This window comes from Pleurodeles waltl, chromosome 10 (assembly GCF_031143425.1).
Source record: "Pleurodeles waltl isolate 20211129_DDA chromosome 10, aPleWal1.hap1.20221129, whole genome shotgun sequence".
In the NCBI taxonomy this organism is placed as follows: domain Eukaryota; kingdom Metazoa; phylum Chordata; class Amphibia; order Caudata; family Salamandridae; genus Pleurodeles; species Pleurodeles waltl.
In genome coordinates, this window is record NC_090449.1 from 22848474 (window position 1) to 22867428 (window position 18955).

Here is an 18955-nt window from a genome sequence, read left to right on the forward strand (position 1 = left end):
CGAGGACCACCTAGGCAGACTTGAGGGACCTGCAGCCTCCACTGACAGCTCTCAGTACCCCCAGACACCAGCGGCACCGAGGCCTGCACGAGGACCACCTAGGCAGACTTGAGGGACCTGCAGCCTCCACTGACAGCTCTCAGTGCCCCAGACACCAGCGGCACCGAGGCCTGCACGAGGACCACCTAGGCAGACTTGAGGGACCTGCAGCCTCCACTGACAGCTCTCAGTGCCCCAGACACCAGCGGCACCGAGGCCTGCACGAGGACCACCTAGGCAGACTTGAGGGACCTGCAGCCTCCACTGACAGCTCTCAGTACCCCCAGACACCAGCGGCACCGAGGCCTGCACGAGGACCACCTAGGCAGACTTGAGGGACCTGCAGCCTCCACTGACAGCTCTCAGTGCCCCAGACACCAGCGGCACCGAGGCCTGCACGAGGACCACCTAGGCAGACTTGAGGGACCTGCAGCCTCCACTGACAGCTCTCAGTACCCCCAGACACCAGCGGCACCGAGGCCTGCACGAGGACCACCTAGGCAGACTTGAGGGACCTACAGCCTCCACTGACAGCTCTCAGTGCCCCAGACACCAGCGGCACCGAGGCCTGCACGAGGACCACCTAGGCAGACTTGAGGGACCTGCAGAATTCCAAGAGATGGTGAAGAGCTGGGCCACTTTCTGCAGATCCTGGGTCTGTCCATTCACGATCGAGAGAGCAATCAAAGGTGGCACCTGGCAAAGCATCATGCCAGGCCTGTCTGCGCCTTTAGCCGTGCACGGTGCCAAGAGCACTGGTTCCGCGGGTTAAGACTGCAATTGTAATTTGATTCGTTTTTCAACCAATACTGAGCTGTCAGTCCTTTGAGTAGAAAGTATTTTAAGGGGACCATGGAAATGCATAGCTCATGTGAGTGCCTCCAGCTTGAACAGTATTGTCTAACTTGTGACTGGGATAACCCTCCCTCTTCTTTCCACCCTCTAGTCTCTTCTGTTCCATCACCCTCTCGGTCTCCATCACCCTCCCTGCCCATCACTCGCCTCTCCCTTCTGTTCTATCACTCTCCTCTCATCACGCCTTCTCTGCCCCAGCACAATGAAGCATTCGCTCATATCGCCCTCTCTGATTATGTTGTTTTTTGTTCATCCTAATGCTTTTCAGCCTCATCCATCACCTTCACCCTGCCCCACTCTTCCCCTCTAGTCACCTCTCAGCCCTTTCTCAGTTCAGATCTGCCAATCACCCTATTCACATCACCCACTCGGGTCATGTGTTTCTTGCTATATCCTTCTTCATTCACCTCTCAAACGTCTGCATCACATTCTCTACCTTATGACACACATCACTCTCCTTCTCTAATCAGTCCTTTTCTCATATTTTTCCCTTCTCTTCTACTCGCTACTTTACTCCTCTTTCATCCATCTCTTTTCTAACCATTCGTTTTTGTCCCCCTCCCTTTTTTCCCTTGCACTCATCTTTTCAATCCTCACAGTCTCCTCTAGTTCATCTCCATAGCTCTTCTCTGCATCAGTCCCATCACCATCCCTCTTATCAAGAACCGAGGATGCTTGATAGGTTCACCATCCTCCAGGGCCGCACTGGTGGAGGCTGCGGATGTAGGTTTTTCAGGGCTTCTGACTAAAGGCCACCATCACCTCCAAGGCTGTGCGTTAATTCAGCGTTAATGCATTAGTGGTCTAAGTGGAATATCTGCTCAGCTTTTCAAAATGTGCCAAAACGCCATTGTTGTAGCTCAAATAAGTGTGTTGTCAATCAGAGATCGAGGACCTCCAGAAGCTCAGAGTTGTTATATTCATGGCAGGGCCTGACATTTTTTTCAGCTTCCACTGTCCCAATCTTTAGTCAAAAATGAAAAGGCTGAATAGCAACATTTGAACTGCACAGACTGTAGGAGCATCTTAGCAGCAAGTGCATTAGCCCACTATGTTATCTGACTGGTTTATGGCCGAGGGGTTACCGTACCCCTATAATCCATTTCTATCCGTGTGATATAACGAAAGAATTTGTTGGGAGAGAATAGATACACAGTTCATCGGGCCCTAAAGGGTTCAGTCTCCGCCTTAAGGACCTTCAACTTATGTTAGTTTCAGCTGTCGCCCCTGGAGGTTTGGAGTGGGCAGGACGGTGGCAGCACATGCTGGCAGTGCCAACACAGAATAGCCGCCAATACTGTTCTTTGTGTGGCAGGAATCTGCGCTGCTCCCACCCATTCTGGATCTAGGTTATGTTAGTGAAACTTGGAAAAGGTTTTTCAATTCAGAAAAGTAAAAATGTAAGGCATTGGCAGTTATTTTTTTCATCTAGTGCAACAAGTTGAGAAGAAGGACACAGCAGGAAAAAACTAAAACCACTACTAAGATTTAAATTGGCTGTATGATAATATCTAGTTACTTTTCTTAGGATGGCAGAGTCCTATGAGATTGTTTCTGCCATATTCAGGGCCAGCTGTGATTGGCTGGCAAGGGAGGACCAACCAATGAGTAACATTTACTAAATTATGTGATAGGAAAGTACAAACTATGTGGCCTAATGGGGCATCCTTTTTAAGCAGTATTAGCCATTTTCTGTGCGGACAAACATTTCCCCTCACTAATATCAATTTAACTTCTAAATGAAGCAATCTGCAACAGAGAAGTGACTTGTCTATCCATGACAAAGTCTGCTACTGCATGGCAACACGTGTGGTAGTCTCTTTAAGATCCGTTTGAACAAGAAACATTCTTTTGTTACATCTGCAAATTATTAGCACTGTGTGGCAAATGCGACCAGTCCATAATTATGCGGCAATCACATCTGCAGAATCACAAAATCCCAGTGACTCTGTGCATATGTCATCTCCTAAGTAATGTGTAATGGGAGCTTGCACGCCTCTTTTAATACAACAGGCGTGCCATAGGTAGCCTGCTTTTCACGTGTGCAATTAAACAGGCACCACACCACGGACTTAAACCTGTCCCAGGCACTTCAGGGAGCCCATTGGCAGGAAGTTTAGCAGCTAGATTCACACAGCGAGGCTGCAGGCCCACGTGAATCATTAAGAAAAGAAACAACATTTATTCTCCTACGTCCATATGGAAGTTGGGAGGGCCAGGGATCTACCTTGGGGGGGACTGGCCCACCTGCCCCCCGCCCTCCTCCTAGAACCGGACCTGCTTCCCATCCTCTCCCTGCACGACCTTTACAAAGGCCAATTATACAGACCCCCCCTTATTACCTCTCGCTTACTGCCAGGCCCACTCACTCCCTGCACGACCCTAACCCCCCTTCCTGTCCGTCTTCGGGCCCCTCTCTGTGCGCCCTCCCCTCATAGCCCCCACGCCACACCCTCCGTGCACTGAATGCCACCATGGGATGCATCCCTGCCTCTCTTCCATTTACTGCTCCAGGTCCCATTCTTCTGCACGACCTTAGCCTCCTGCCCCTCTGCAGGTGTCTCTCTATGCGCCCTCCCTGCATGGCCCCCGCGCCACACCCTCCGTGCACGAATGGTCCCATCCGTGCAGTGAATAGTACCCCCATGCAATAAGTGGTCACGTCCGTGCAGTGAAGAATTTATCTCCCCCCCGTGCAGTGGATGTTTCCCTTCGTACAGTAAATGTTCCCTTCCGTGCAGTGAATGGCCCCATCCGTGTATTAAATGATTTCTTCCATGCAGTGAATATCCCCCTCCTGTCCGTGCAGTGAATGTTCCCCCTCTGTGCAGTGGCCCCCGCCCCCCACAGTGAATGGTCCATCTCTGCTGCATCCCTGCATCTTCTCCTCGCAGTGCTCTATTCTGCACGACCCCAGCATCTCTTCCAGCCGGCACCGTGCGCCCCTCCCTCGGACCCCTCCCTTTACACGAAGCTCCCCCTAATGCTCTGCATGCACACACCCTAAAGGACGCGCCCGCCCCCCGGCTGAATGTTATCAAGGGCTCTCCCTGTCTGCAGTACAGACCCCGTCCTGGCACTGCCATAGCCCTCCCCCTGGCACTGCCATAGCCCCTCCCTGCTGTGGAACAGACTCCCCCCGCCCCCCCACCTCCTGGCACTGCCACAGCCCCATTCCCTCCCTGGCACTGTCGTGGCCCCTCCCTGCAGCGCTCGCCCCTCCCCCCGCTCACTCCCTTCAGTGCTTGGTCCTCCCCCCGCGTCCTCTGCACTACTAGACGCCCCCCGCGTCCCTCTGCTCTCAGCCAAGCCCCCCCCCTGAGCCCGCTGCCCCCTCCCGGAGGCGGACTCTTTGCTCTCGCGGAGGAGCCCCTCCCGGGCGGTGGTGCGACGCCATCTTTGGTCCTCTGACAGCAGAAGCAGCTCTCTTCTTCCTCCTCCGGCTCCATCCTCATCCCCGCGGCCGCCATGGATGAAGAATATGACGTCATAGTGCTGGGCACCGGCCTGACGGTGAGTGACCCCCCCCCCCCAAATCTCAGCGCCCCCCTCCCCTAGACTATTGCATAATCATGGCATCTTCGCCCCTTCTATTGTCACCCTGTGCCCATGCATGCCCACTCATCCTGGGGTGTTTTAAAGTCCCCTGCCCCCATGCTTCAGTCATGCCACCCCCCTCACCGATAGTGAAATGCTGGCACCCTCGTTTCCCTTGACGGATCCATGCCCTCACCCCTGTTCTTGATGCCCTGCTCTCACTATTATGGTATTTTCACGTTGGCCACCTGAATAAGCATTGCTGGTTCATGCCCTCCGGCAGCTGGCCAAATGAATGCCTCCCCCCCCAGCCCCATAAGCTGGCATGTGTATACTTTAATTATCTAGTTATCCGCCCCGCCCCCTTGCATAGGTGGAATATCTGTGCCCCAAACTCCTTAGCATAGAATACTCACATCTGCCCCTGTGGACATGGTTTAAGACCCCCTAACTGCGGATTGCACCCCCTGTCGCCCTGGCATGTTAAATGCCCCCATTGTGGTGTGATGCAGACACTGTTCGGGTTATAGCGCTATTCTGCACTTCCCCCTGGAGCCTGTGAGTTGAAAGCGGGCACTGCCCATGGAATGCCCTTCGCCTTTTCTTTCAGTCAGGGCGAAACCACCTGGGAGGGCCTTGCATGACATCATGATGTAATGCCCTAAGGATGCGTGTGCCATGTGAGACCTCCCGGGCCTCCCTGCCCTGGGGTCACTCATTGCAGGTGTCAGGCCTCTGCTTTTGCCCCGCTGCCCATGCATCTGTACATCTGCTGGGGCCGCCTTGCACCCCACCCTCACCCCCGATCTCAGTCACTGATGTGTAGTGAGAGGCAGTGTGTTCTTGTCTTAAGCTGCCAACACCCCCTCCCCCGCCCCCGCCGGGTGCCTGTTCGTGGCTGTCTGCGGTGTTGAGTCTGTGTGAGTCCTGTGTGGGGAGCTATTTGTGGGTGTATGCTTGTCTGTGTGTGGTGTCTGATTCTGTGTGAGTCCTGTGTGTGGATGTATTTATGGGTGTATGCTTGTCTGTCTGCGGTGTCTGATTCTGTGTGAATCCTGTGTGTGGATCTATTTGTGGGTGTATGCTTGTCTGTGTGCGGTGTCTGAGCCCGTGTGAGTCCTGTGTGTGGATCTATTTGTTGGAGTATGCTTTGCTGTGTGCGGTGTCTCAGTCTGTGAGCCCTGTGTGTGGATCTATTTGTGGGTGTATGCTTGTCTGTTTGCGGTGTCTGAGCCCGTGTGAGTCCTGTGTGTGGATCTATTTGTTGGAGTATGCTTTGCTGTGTGCGGTGTCTCAGTCTGTGAGCCCTGTGTGTGGATCTATTTGTGGGCGTATGCTTGTCTGTGTGCGGTGTCTCAGTCTGTGTGAGTCCTGTGTGGGTATCTATTTGTGCGTGTATGCTTGTCTGTGTGTGGTGTCTCAATCTGTGTGAGCCCCTGTGTGGGGATCTATTTCTGGGTGTATGCTTGTCTGTGTGTGGTGTCTCGGTCTGTGTGAGTCCTGTGTGTGGATCCATGTGTGAGTGTATGCTTTGCTGTGTGCGGTGTCTCAGTCTGTGTGAGTCCTGTGTGGGGATCTATTTGTGGGTGTATGCTTGTCTGTGTGCGGGGCCTCAGTCTGTGCGAGCCCTGTGTGTGGATCTATTTGTGGGTGTATGCTTGTCTGTGTGTGGTGTCTGAGCCTGTGTGAGTCCTGTGTGTGGATCCATGTGTGAGTGTATGTTTGTCTGTGTGCGGTGTCTCGGTCTGTGTGAGTCTTATGTGGGGATCTATTTCTGGGTGTATGCTTGTCTGTGTGCGGTGTTTCGGTCTGCGTGAGACCTGTGTGGGGATCTATTTGTGGGTTTATGCTTGTCTGTGTGCAGTGTATGAGTTGTCTGAGTGTGTGTGGATCTATTTGTGGGTGTATGTTTGTCTGTGTGCGATGTCTGAGCCTGTGTGAATCCTGTGTGTGGATCTATTTGTGGGTGTATGTCTGTGTGCGATGTCTGAGCCTGTGTGAGTCCTGTGTGTGGATCCATGTGTGGGTGTATGTTTTTCTGTGTGCGATGTCTCAGTCTGTGTGAGCCCTGTGTGGGAATCTATTTGTGGGTGTATGCTTGTCTGTGTGTGGTGTCTGAGCCTGTGTGAGTCCTATCTGGGGATCTATTTCTGGGTGTATGCTTGTCTGTCTGTGTGTGGTGTCCACACTGCGTGGGTGTCTAATCACTGTGGGAATGCAATTATTGTATCCATGTGTAAACCTGCGCTTACCTGTGTCTGGATGTGTAATTTGTATACGAATGTGGTGTCTTTGCAGCTCTTCTGTCTACTCTGAGCTGTGTGTGAAGTTGTGGTGCGTGTCTGAGTGCTACACGTCTGTCTGTGTGAGGTGCCGCAGTGAATTTGGGCTGTTGTGTAAACTTTGTGTGTATGTGATGCCAGACGGCCCTGCTTGCTATCCTTTGAGCACGTGTCGTCGGAGCTGTACACACGACTGTGAGCCGTGCTGAGCTGTCCGTGTTGTCATGTGGTTTGTGAGCGGTGCATACATCACACAGTGCTGCCGGTGTCTGCGTGTTTGGCGTCTGTGGTGTGGTTATCTGGTGCCCACTGCGTTCGCCGTGTGAAGGCTGCGTTGTGTATCACGTGCCTGTGGTGTTTCTGTGTGTGGTGTTTCTGTGTGTGGTGTTTCCGTGTGTGGTGTATTTCTTGTCGCGTGTTGTTGATCAGCTGATGGTTTGTGCCTCGCGGGCCCTGGAGCCTTCCCCGCCCTCCCCCCATCATCTTCCACGTTTCCTTCTCTCTCCTGGTGGGAGGGAGTGCGGCTAGAGTGACACGCGGCCTGCATCCTCCCCAGCCTGCATCTTCCACAGACAGGCCTACACTGCCTTCTCACCAGGCTGCATCAGCACCAGGTAGGCCTAGGTCGCACCCTCCCCTCACAGGCCCTGTCCACATCAGCCCCAGACGGGCCCAGCCTGCATCCTCCCCAGGTGAGCCCTGCCTGCACCAGCCCCAAGAGGGTCCTGTCTGCATCAGCACCAGACAGACCCTGCCTGCATCCTTCCCAGCCAGGCCCTGCCCGCACCAGCCCCAGGAGGGCCCTGCCTGCATGCTCCCCAGGTGAGCCCTGCCTGCACCAGCCCCAAGAGGGTCCTGCCTGCATACTTCCCAGACAAGTCCTGTCTGCATCAGCACCACACAGGCCTGCCTGCATCCTTCCCAGCCAGGCCCTGCCCGCACCAGCCCCAGGAGGGTCCTGCCTGCATCCTTCCCAGCCAGGCCCTGCCCGCACCAGCCCCAGGAGGGCCCTGCCTGCATCCTTCCCAGCCAGGCCCTGCCCGCACCAGCCCCAGGAGGGCTCTGCCTGCATCCTCCCCAGGTGAGCCCTGCCTGCACCAGCCCCAAGAGGGTCCTGCCTGCATCCTTCCCAGACAAGTCCTGTCTGCATCAGCACCACACAGGCCTGCCTGCATCCTTCCCAGCCAGGCCCTGCCCGCACCAGCCCCAGGAGGGTCCTGCCTGCATCCTTCCCAGCCAGGCCCTGCCCGCACCAGCCCCAGGAGGGTCCTGCCTGCATCCTTCCCAGCCAGGCCCTGCCCGCACCAGCCCCAGGAGGGCTCTGCCTGCATCCTCCCCAGGTGAGCCCTGCCTGCACCAGCCCCAAGAGGGTCCTGCCTGCATCCTTCCCAGACAAGTCCTGTCTGCATCAGCACCACACAGGCCCTGCCTGCATCCTTCCCAGCCAGGCCCTGTCTGCCCCAGTCCCAGGAGGGTCCTGCCTGCATCCTTCCCATGCAGGCCCTGCCTGCACCAGCCCCAGGAGGGTCCTTCCTTCATCCTTCCCAGACAAGCCCTGTCTGTATCAGCAACAGACAGGCCCTGCCTGCATCCTTCCCAGCCTGCACCAGCACTAGACAGGCCCTCCTGTGCCCTCCTCGGACAGCCCTCTTCTCACGAGTCCGCTCCTGCCCTCCTCAGTCAGGGCTAGCCAGCATCACCTCTAAGCAGGGCCTGCTCTGCCCTTTTCCCACAGACCCTCCCCTTCCCTCCTTAGACAGGCCCTCCTGTGCCCTCCTCGGACCGACCCTCGCTGTTCTCTCCACACAGGCCCTCCCTCCTCTGACCCCTTCTGACAGGCCCTGCTGACACAGCGAGAGGAAGAGGCGCTATTTCCTTGATATGACGCTGCTGAACTGTGCATTTCCGTGTTCACATTGTTGTGCATGTGTAGGGGACGCTGTAGGGGCCGACGACGGGGGTCGGCACACCTTTGTGATGTTCGTAAAAACAAATAAGCATTGACAAAGCCAAGAGATCAGTAAATTATCTTGGAACTGGAACACAGTGGGAATGTTTGGGTCTCATGTTTGTAGAGAGTTTTCAGACTGAGAATGGGGATTCACTGCCAGGACCCAGTTTGTGGTAGTTCCTTTGCATAACTAAACTTTCTTCTACAGTACCAGTTGTTTTTGTGATGCGATGGCTCTCATAACGGGTATTGATAATGCTGGCGCTGAGCAGGACTCCCCATAACCAGTGCTTTAAATGGGCCGGTACTCTCCGGTACTGAGTACCGCACTTTTTTATTTTGAGAGGGAGAGTACCGGCACATCTCAAGAAAAACGTAATACTTTTAATTAGAGAGTACCGGCACTTCTCAGAAACAAGCAGGTACTCTGGTACAGAGTACCTGCACTTCTATGTTTCCATTTAAAGCACTGCCCATAACATGGGCGCAGGGAGTTGCAAGCTCCGCCCCTTGCTTCCGTCAGTCCCCCTGGAGGGTCCCTCGGATGGTGGAAGGGCAGGCCCCGCCTAGAAACTTCTCTCCTTTAATAAGCGCATCTGTTGATTCACGCACATCCCCTACGACCTACCAGACGGCAGTGCTCAGGAAGGACTCATCAGCAACCCCTTGCTAACAAAGAACTCTTCGACTCTCTAAAGGTGGCCCTGTCTCCATCCCTCAGCACTTCAGTGTCTGAGGCTACACCCTTCGGCTCAGGAATACCTGGGATACATTCCCACTGTCCAAGGAGGCTGTGGCAGAACCTCTAACCTGGGCCATGTCAAAGCCGAGGGCAATCCAAAATGGATCCCACTGGCTTAGAGCAAACATACACTCTAGCAGGCAGTTCTGCTAGCAGGTAGAGAACCCACATCTACTGAATACACTCATACGGGTGTCAGGTTAGGGTCTTAGCATGACACAAGCGTTGCTTTACTCAAGAGAGCCACTAGGCATCACTCTGTCCTGGAGAGCAGGAAGAAGGCTGTTCCCACTCCCGAGATTCAAGAGCAGACGCTGCTGCCCCCTCACCGCGTATGATCCTGGACAGAGGTGGTTGTCACGTGTCGTTAAAGAGGTGTGCTTTTGGCTCACCCCTCTGACGCCCAGAGCCAGGCTCTTGGTGAATTTCAGGCCTAGACCTTAGGGTTCATGTATGATATCATGGATTCTGGGGCCTAAAGAAAGTCTGGATACCAGGTTCACTTGCAGTCAGGCAACTTAGGGCAGGGTGCCAGTCCACATACCATGCAGCACACATTCATACCCAAACAGAATCTAAATTGAGGACCTTATCATTTGGCTTGGGTCCAGTCCTTCTGTTCCTTTGTTAGACACCACGGATATAGTGCATCCGCGGATATAGTGCGACCAAGCCCTCCACAGGGCTTGGTCGCCCCACTCACTGCTGCCGCTCCTGCCTGCCTTTGCCGCCTCCTGCCTGCAGATTCCTTCGCTCGCTCGCTGCTCCTGGGATTTCCCGCCGCTGCCTCCCTGCGGCCCCGCCCCCCTGTGATTCCATTCGCCGGACCGCTCCCGCCACCCAGCTGCTCCTCCCTCCCGGCTCCTTACTTATGACGCCCCCAGAGCGACCGCGCAGCAGACGCGCGCAGCGGGAGCTCCGACTGAGCGCCGAAGGTGCGCCAAAGGTAAGCCCGTCCGCGCCTGGACCGCGCCCAGCGCCAGACCCCCTGGTCCTCGCCCTCGCCAGCACACCCTGCACAGCTACGATGCCAGAACCCTCCACGCACTCAACGCCGGCCGAAACACCGCCTGCTACCGAGCCACCCCGAGACGCACCCACGGACCCTTCACCTGCCTGACCTGCCGCTTCACCAGCCTACGACCCAACACTGCACCTACTAAACCGAGCCCCAGCAACAAACACCTGATGTGCATCCTGCTCAACACCCGCTCCGTTCACAGGCATGCCGTCGAACTCTGGAACCTCCTCGACTCGACAGCACCAGACATCGCCTTCCTGACAGAAACCTGGATGAACGCCTCCTCAGCACCCGACGTCGCCATCGCCGTCCCAGAAGGCTACAAAATCACCAGGAGGGACCGCGTCAACCAGACAGGAGGAGGCATCGCCATCATCCACAAGAACACCATCCGCATCACGACCAACTCTGATGACACCTTCACCTCCGCCGAACACCTCCACTTCCAGATACACACCAACCCCAAGACCACGCTCAGAGGCACCCTCATCTACAGACCACCGGGACCACGCACACAGTTCAGCGAAGACATCACAGACTTCGTCAGCCCCCACGCCATCAATTCCACCGACTACATCCTCCTGGGGGACCTCAACTTCCACCTGGAGGACGACAAGGACCGCAACACCACTGCTCTACTGGACAACCTGGCCAACCTCGGACTCAAGCAACTGGTAACCACCCCTACACACCACGCCGGCCACACGCTTGACCCAGTCTTCTCATCCAGCAAATATGTCACCTTCAGCCACTCCACCAATCTCCAGTGGACTGACCACAGCTGCGTCCACTTCAGCTTCAGTAAAACGACGACCCACCACCACCCCCAACAAACCCCCCGCAGGAGCTGGAACAAGATCACCGGCGACCAGCTCACCACCTTCCTCAGCCAGAACCCCCCCACCAGCTCAACGGACCCCAACGAAGCCGCCAACAACCTCACACAGTGGATCACCAACTGCGCAGACGCCCTCGCACCACTGAAGAAGAACCCCCCCAGCAGACGCAGCAGCAAGAAAGCCTCCTGGTTCACCGACGAGCTCATCACCTCCAAGAAGAACTGCCGCTCCCTGGAGAACACCTGGCGCACCAACCAGACCACAGACAACATGACGGCCCTCAAACACGCCACCCGCAAACACCACCAACTGATCCGCGCCACAAAGAAGACAGCCTTCAAGGAACGACTGGACAACAACACCCACAACAGCAAGGAACTCTTCAGCATCGTCAAAGAGCTCTCCAACCCCGACGCCGGAAACAATGACATCACTCCCTCGCAAGACCTCTGCGACTCCCTCGCAGCCTTCTTCCACGACAAGATCGCCAACATTCACAACAGCTTCGGCCCACCAACCACAAACCCCACCACCGAACCGATGCCCCCCACCGCCACCCTCCGCACCTGGACCCCAGTCAGCACCGAAGACACAACACGCACAATGAACACCATCCACTCCGGATCCCCTACGGACCCCTGCCCACACCACATCTTCAACACGGCTGACCACATCATCGCACCCCACCTCCGTGACATCGTCAACGCCTCCTTCCACACCACCACCTTCCCGGAGTGCTGGAAACACGCCGAGATCAGTGCCCTGCTGAAGAAACCAACTGCAGACCCCTCCGACCTCAAGAACTACCGCCCCATCTCGCTCCTCCCGTTTCCTGCCAAAGTCATCGAGAAGACCGTCAACAGACAGCTAGCTGCCTTCCTCGAGACCAACGGATCCCTCGACCACTCGCAATCCGGCTTCCGAGCCAACCACAGCACGGAGACCGCCCTCATCGCAGCCACAGACGACATCAGATCCCTAATGGACAATGGGGAAACTGCGGCCCTCATCCTCCTGGACCTCTCCGCAGCGTTCGACACTGTCTGCCACCGCACCCTGGTACAGCGCCTGAACAACACCGGCATCCAGGGGAAGGCCCTGGAGTGGATCGCCTCATTCCTCGCCGGAAGAACCCAGAGAGTCCGCCTCCCCCCGTTCCGGTCAGCGGCCACCGAAGTCATCTGCGGAGTTCCACAAGGGTCATCGCTCAGCCCCACCCTCTTCAACGTCTATATGAGCCCCCTCGCAACCATCGCACGTCAACACAACCTCAAGATCATCACCTACGCCGACGACACCCAGCTGATCCTCTCCCTCACCAGCGACCCGGACGCCGCCAGAGCCAGCCTACACGAAGGGATGAAAGACGTCGCCGAATGGATGAAGAACAGCCGCCTGAAACTGAACTCAGACAAGACGGAGGTCCTCATCCTGGGATCATCACCATCCGCCTGGGACGACTCCTGGTGGCCCCCCGCCCTGGGAGCCACCCCCAAGCCAACGGACCACGCTCGCAACCTAGGCTTCATCCTGGACTCCTCCCTCTCGATGACCAGACAAGTCAACGCCGTCTCATCTTCATGCTTCAACACCCTGCGCATGCTTCGAAAGATCTTCCGGTGGATCCCCACCGAGACCAGGAAGACGGTCACCCAGGCCCTCGTCACCAGTCGGCTGGACTACGGGAACGCCCTCTACGCCGGCACCGCCGCCAAACTCCAGAAGAAACTCCAACGGATCCAGAACGCCTCAGCACGACTCATCCTGGACATCCCCCGACACAGCCACATCTCCGAACACCTGAGAGACCTGCACTGGCTCCCCGTCAACAAAAGAATCACGTTCCGACTCCTCACCCACGCACACAAGGCCCTCCACGACCTGGGCCCCAAGTTCCTCAACAGCCGCCTGACCTTCCACAAGCCCACCCGCCAGCTCCGCTCCGCCAGCCTCGCTCTCGCCACCGTCCCCCGCATCCGCAGAGCTACCGCCGGAGGAAGATCCTTCTCCTACCTGGCAGCCAAGACATGGAACTCCCTCCCCATCCACCTCCGGACAACGCAAGACCATCTCGCCTTCAGGAAGCAACTCAAGACCTGGCTGTTCGAGCAGTAGCGTTTCCCCCCCCCCCCCAGCGCCTTGAGACCCTCCGGGTGAGCAGTGCGCTATACAAATGCCTTTGATTGATTGATTGATTGATTGTGTTTTTTTGTTATCCTAGTGCTTCTAGTTGCTAAAGGGGGTGTTAACCCTAAAAATGGTCAGGTGCCCTATTCCCTGCAGCTCTAAATCAATCCTGCCTGCAGTGAAGTTTTGGATTTGAGAAAATAGTACGATTGGGAAGCGCAGCCATAGGGACACCTGAGCAAGCGAATATAAGGACATTTCCTTCGGCTGTACGGTGCAATTGTGTATGTGTCACAATGAGGAGAATGCAGTATGGGGACTGCGTGGGAATCCTGACTCTTCAGTTTTGAGTGTAGTTTGGAGTGAGCGATCCCCACCCAGTGTGACGCAAGTCTGTGAACACATCCCACTTGTTCATCGAGACGCACTTGAGGTTGTGTGACCAAGCGAAAGGGGCAGGTCATCTATAAATGAAAGACAAACACACCTGGCCCTCAAGCCTTACTCCACAAAACAGAGCAAATACTGCTAAGCATTCAGCGATTCTCGCCCAGGACACAGGCTATAGGAAAGCATTTACTTAAGGTGTCCACAATGTGTAAATATGTCTAGGCATGTATGCAGCAGTAAGTACACAGAGGCGTAGCAGTAACATTGGTGTGGAAAGGTGGAAGCTCCTGAGTGAAGGATTCATGGTGGTAAACCATGCCTTTCAGAAGTGTGCTCCAAGCTCCCTGAGTTATGGACCTCCACTCACAGCTCCACCTAGGTCCATGCCTTTCAGAAGTGTGCTCCAAGCTCCCTGAGTTATGGACCTTCACTAACAGCTCCAGCTAGGTCCATGCCCTTCAGAAGTTTGCTCCAAGCCCCCTGAGTTATGGACCTTCACTCACAGCTCCAGCTAGGTCCATGCCCTTCAGAAGTGTGCTCCAAGCCCCCTGAGTTATGGACCTCCACTCACAGCTCCACCTAGGTCCATGCCCTTCAGAAGTGTGCTCCAAGCTCCCTGAGTTATGGACCTTCACTCACAGCTCCAGCTAGGTCCATGCCTTTCAGAAGTGTGCTCCAAGCTCCCTGAGTTATACTTTTCAGATTATGTGTATATTCCTGTGGTTGGGTAGCCCCAGTTCACAATCAACATCTCCTAGACCTGTGGTTGGGTAGCCGCAGTTCACAATCAACATCTCCTAGACCTGTGGTTGGGTATCCGCAGTTCACAATCAACATCTCTTAGACCTGTGGTTGGGTAGCCCCAGTTCACAATCAACATCTCTTAGACCTGTGGTTGGGTAGCCCCTGTTCACAATCAACATCTCTTAGACCTGTGGTTGGGTAGCCGCAGTTCACAATCAACATCTCTTAGACCTGTGGTTGGGTAGCGCCTGTTTGCAATCAACATCTCTTAGACCTGTGGTTGGGTAGCCCCAGTTCGCAATTAACATCTCTTAGACCTGTGGTTGGGTAGCCCCAGTTCACAATCAACATCTCTTAGACCTGTGGTTGGGTAGCCGCAGCTCACAATCAACATCTCTTAGACCTGTGGTTGGGTAGCCCCAGTTCACAATCAACATCTCTTAGACCTTTGCTGAGGTCATCTGCCTGGTGTCTGCAGGGGCAGTTCTGTTTCTCTCAGATGCTTGAATGTTCTCAGTAGCCTGGCTGACAAGGCAAGTGACAGAAAATTTTGGTCAGACCATATGCTTAGGGCCACTTTACTGATGGTCACATATTGTTGTGGATTGCCAGGGACACGCCGTCCTTGTGGACTGCATTCTGTCCTGGTTCCCCTATCAGCAGCCTATTGAGGTCAGTAGAACAGAGGTTGCAACAAGCTCCAACTTTTCGCTTGCTTCATCTGACTAATGCTTTGTAGCAGCCTCAGCACCATCTCCTGGGCTTGTTGGGACAGCACCAGCCATTGGTAGGTGGGGACTGAGAAGTTCAGGGTTTAACTCGAAGTTCCATGAGTATCCAAGGCCCATGGCTGAAATGGGAGCTCGGCGAGAAAGCTGCTGACAGCCCTTGAGCATCCATCGGACTTATTGGTATTTCATACTACTGAGATCGATCAGAACTGAAAAGGCGATTTGCTGCACCAACAACTCCTTTGTTCACCACTCCTAGGAAGAAAGTGCTGGTTAGCACCTGCAGACAAGTAACAACTATATGCTGTCTCTAGAGCAGTGGTCCCCAACCTTCTGACTTCTGTGGACCCCCACTTTATCATTACTGGAACCCGGGACCACCACTGAATCATTATTGGAATCTGGGGACCCCCCACTGAGTCAATACTGAAACCTGTGGGCCTAATCTGTTAATATCATTTAATTTTCTAAGCAGTCGCAGACCCCCTGAGGAGGCTTTGCGGACCCCCAGGGGTTTCCCGGATCACAGGTTGGGAACCACAGCTGTAGAGGGCCCAAAATACACTGTCATATTCAGAGTGCACTCTAAGCAGCTAGTTTGGTCCTGATTGTACGCAGTTCGGGTCCCTAATGAGCAAAGCAGGTCTTCGGAGGCAGAGGGTGGTTTTAAGTTTGAGGCACCTCCAGGGGCAACGAGTTATATGAAAAAGCGCTGCACAGAGATTGCTGGCAAAGGTGCGTGAGTCTGGACCTCCTGCCAAGTGAGAGTTGTCAGTCTTGGAGGCTGGAGCGTCAAAGATGGGCCAGCTGGCAACAAAAGGAAGATGGAATAAAGCAATTACTGGGAGGTCCAGCAGAAAAGGCGTAAAGTTCTGACAATTTCTAGATGATCTTCAGTATAATGTGTGATGGATTCACAAGTTAGCACGCCAGCACAGAGAGAGTGGTGAAGCCAGTGGACTCTCCAGCTGAAGACAGTACAGTGGTGATTCTCGAGGAGATCTTGTCCTACTCCAGGCCAGTTGAGAAGAGGCTTCACACTATAAAGATTCCCCTGACCTGCTCACTGGGGCAGAGTGAGCCAGTGGTTGTCGGCCTCGACAGGCTTCCCGCGCTCCATGATGACTAACGGTTACAGTGAGGCGTGTGTTTCTGCCCAGAGCTGTCTAAATCTACTGCAGATAGCCCCCTTCATCCCTCTCGATTAAAGGATTCCATTGAACTCTTGTTTTGTGGCGAGGTAATCTAATTTAAAGAAGCAACCCAAGCTGGAGTCCTTCTGGCATTTACTTATCCTGTACTTTTCTTAGTGAACCCTTGCCTGGATCTAGGCCTCTCTTAGGAAGAGCCTTGGAAAGTCATTCTGTCTGGCCAGAAGCTATTTTGTTGGGCAACTGGGGCTCTTCCTCCAGAGATGGCAACCAGGCCTACACTGGAAGACAGGCTGCCCCTCTACACTCAGATGCATGGGCTGACCTCCTGATCCATGTCATCCTTGTTGATGCCAAGGAGGGATGGGGAATGGAGTGGTGCAATTCTTTCTTTTGCCAGGGAACGAGCTACAATGGAATGAAGATGGTGGACTTCCCTGCATTAATTCCAGTACATTAAAGATAGTTCACAGGCAAGCAGACCAGCTGGTGAACACAGCAGGCAATCCATCCATCACGCAAATATCCAGGTGGCAGCAGATGCCCCTTGGTAAAAGGACCACATCCTATTCCCAGCCTGTGCCCACACAATCCTCAGTGTGAGTAGTCCACAACCATCAAGAGTCTCTGTCCAGCCTGTTGGACCCAAACCATTCCACTCAAAGAGCTAGTGGTTAGAAGTTCCACTGCTGCAGCTATTATAATAAAATATAAACATACCATAAATGGTAACTTGCTGATAAAAGAAGATGGGCTAATATGTTCAAGTTCAGTGAAAATAAAGGTGCTCAGGGTAAGTAGCTGGTGAGAGCACAGCCGCCTGTGGTGAGTAAGGAACTTCTGTGGTCCAACAACTGTGACAGGTGGAAGTACGCAGGATATTAAGTCGTACTACTCGCTTTACTGTGTGGTAGAGTAACAGCTTGACTGAAGGTTCACCTAGTTTAATTCCAAATAAGTTCTTATGAACAGACGCAGAGGTTTGAGCTGGGTGTCATTACTGTTCAGTGAGATTGCTAGAGTGTGCTCGATTCCTTTCTCGTGGAAAGTTGGCCGTCCCCTTTATTAAAGGGTAGCGACTTCGGGACTGCGCCATTAGATGTGAAGCGAAACAGTTTACCCACATGCCCCACGCCAAGTTGGAGTAATGGGCTGCTGAAACACCTTAATGCCCACTGCTTGCGTTAGGTGGTTCATTATGCCAATGACCCTGTTCTTTTAGATTGCAAGACATTGCATCCAGACAGGGTGCTTACATGGTTGGTCTCCACTACTCAAGGTAACTTCTTGGTCACTGATCAAAGAGAGTCCATAATCATGTTCTTGTACTCGCGTATTGACCCGTTGGAGTGTGACCATCAAGGTGGATTCTTGGGGTTACAATAGAGCGCGAGCTGAGTCCCAAGCTACAACGGTGATGACCAGCTTGAGCGGTCTCAGTAGCTGCGCTCACCTTGGTCTTGTGCGGTGGTGGCCATATCATATGTGGATGATACTCAGTTGCTTCTCACAAATCTCTTTTCTCCTTACATCTCTGAAGGATGTCTTGCATTAAATGCAGAAAAGCTTTCTCCAATGCAATGCAGACAAAAACAAGATTCTCGAGTTTGGTAAAGCAAGATATCATTCCCTCTCCAACCACGACAGCTAAAAATAGGGTGTCAGAATAGATGATAAGCCGTCCAAGGGTACCCAGATTGGTTCTGTAGCTGGGACCTGCTTTGGCTTGCTGCGTTCCACATGAAATCGCTGGACTTGTTACGTGTTGAGACCCCTAGGACAGTAGTTCATGCTCTGATCACATCTAGATTGGAGTACTCCAATTGTCTCTATATGGGTGGGCCTGGCTAGAAAGCTGGGAAACTTCAGACAGTCCAAAACAATGTGGCCCGGCTTATCTTGGGATATCGAGAAGGGACTCAGTCTCCTCGTACTTGCAGGAACTGCACTGGCTTCTCCTTAAGAATAGGATCCTCTTCAAAGCCCTAACTTTCATGCATCGGGTTTTCGCTTGGTGAGACCAGGAGGACTCTTCTTTTCCGTGCTGGGAGGCAAGGCAAGGAGTGAGCTTCCACCCGCTTGCATGTGTCCTAGTCTGAGGCTCACTTAAAAAAAGAACTAAAAACGCATCTTTTCTCATCAAACTTGTTGCAAAGGGGTTCTGATCTTAGTAGAGTAGCACGGGGACACTCTTGAGGAGTAGATGCGGCTTTATAGATTGTCTTTATTCATTGATTCATGTGGCCTCAAGAGCTGGACATCACACAGTTGATGGAGCTGCTAGAACTGAACGCAGTACTCTAGACCGGACCCCCACAATTGGGCACAAGTTTGGTTTCTAAACTGGACAGAATCCCGTGGCCTCAAAATCTGCACACAAAATCTGAAATGCTCCCTCAGAACCAGACAAAAGCCTTATGCTAGAACTCTGCAACATGTGCTCACGCGCCTGAGGTGGTCTCCAGGACTTGTCCTTCAGGGCTCACGGTAATTGAGTGTCTTGCTTCTGCGTTCATCTTTTGCCGATCTGTGGGCAAGTTTTACAG

At 54.0% G+C, this 18955-nt stretch overlaps 1 protein-coding gene across 1 annotated transcript in view; it reads left to right on the forward strand.

Annotated features, from left to right (window-relative positions):
- Positions 1-3740: 3740 nt before the first annotated feature.
- GDI1 (GDP dissociation inhibitor 1) overlaps positions 3741-18955 on the forward strand; it is a 74879-nt gene continuing 59664 nt past the window's right edge. The window contains exon 1 of the mRNA XM_069209499.1: positions 3741-4407. Within this exon, the coding sequence (XP_069065600.1) occupies positions 4363-4407 (45 nt within the window). The 5' untranslated portion in view covers positions 3741-4362. The remainder of the gene's footprint in view (positions 4408-18955) is intronic.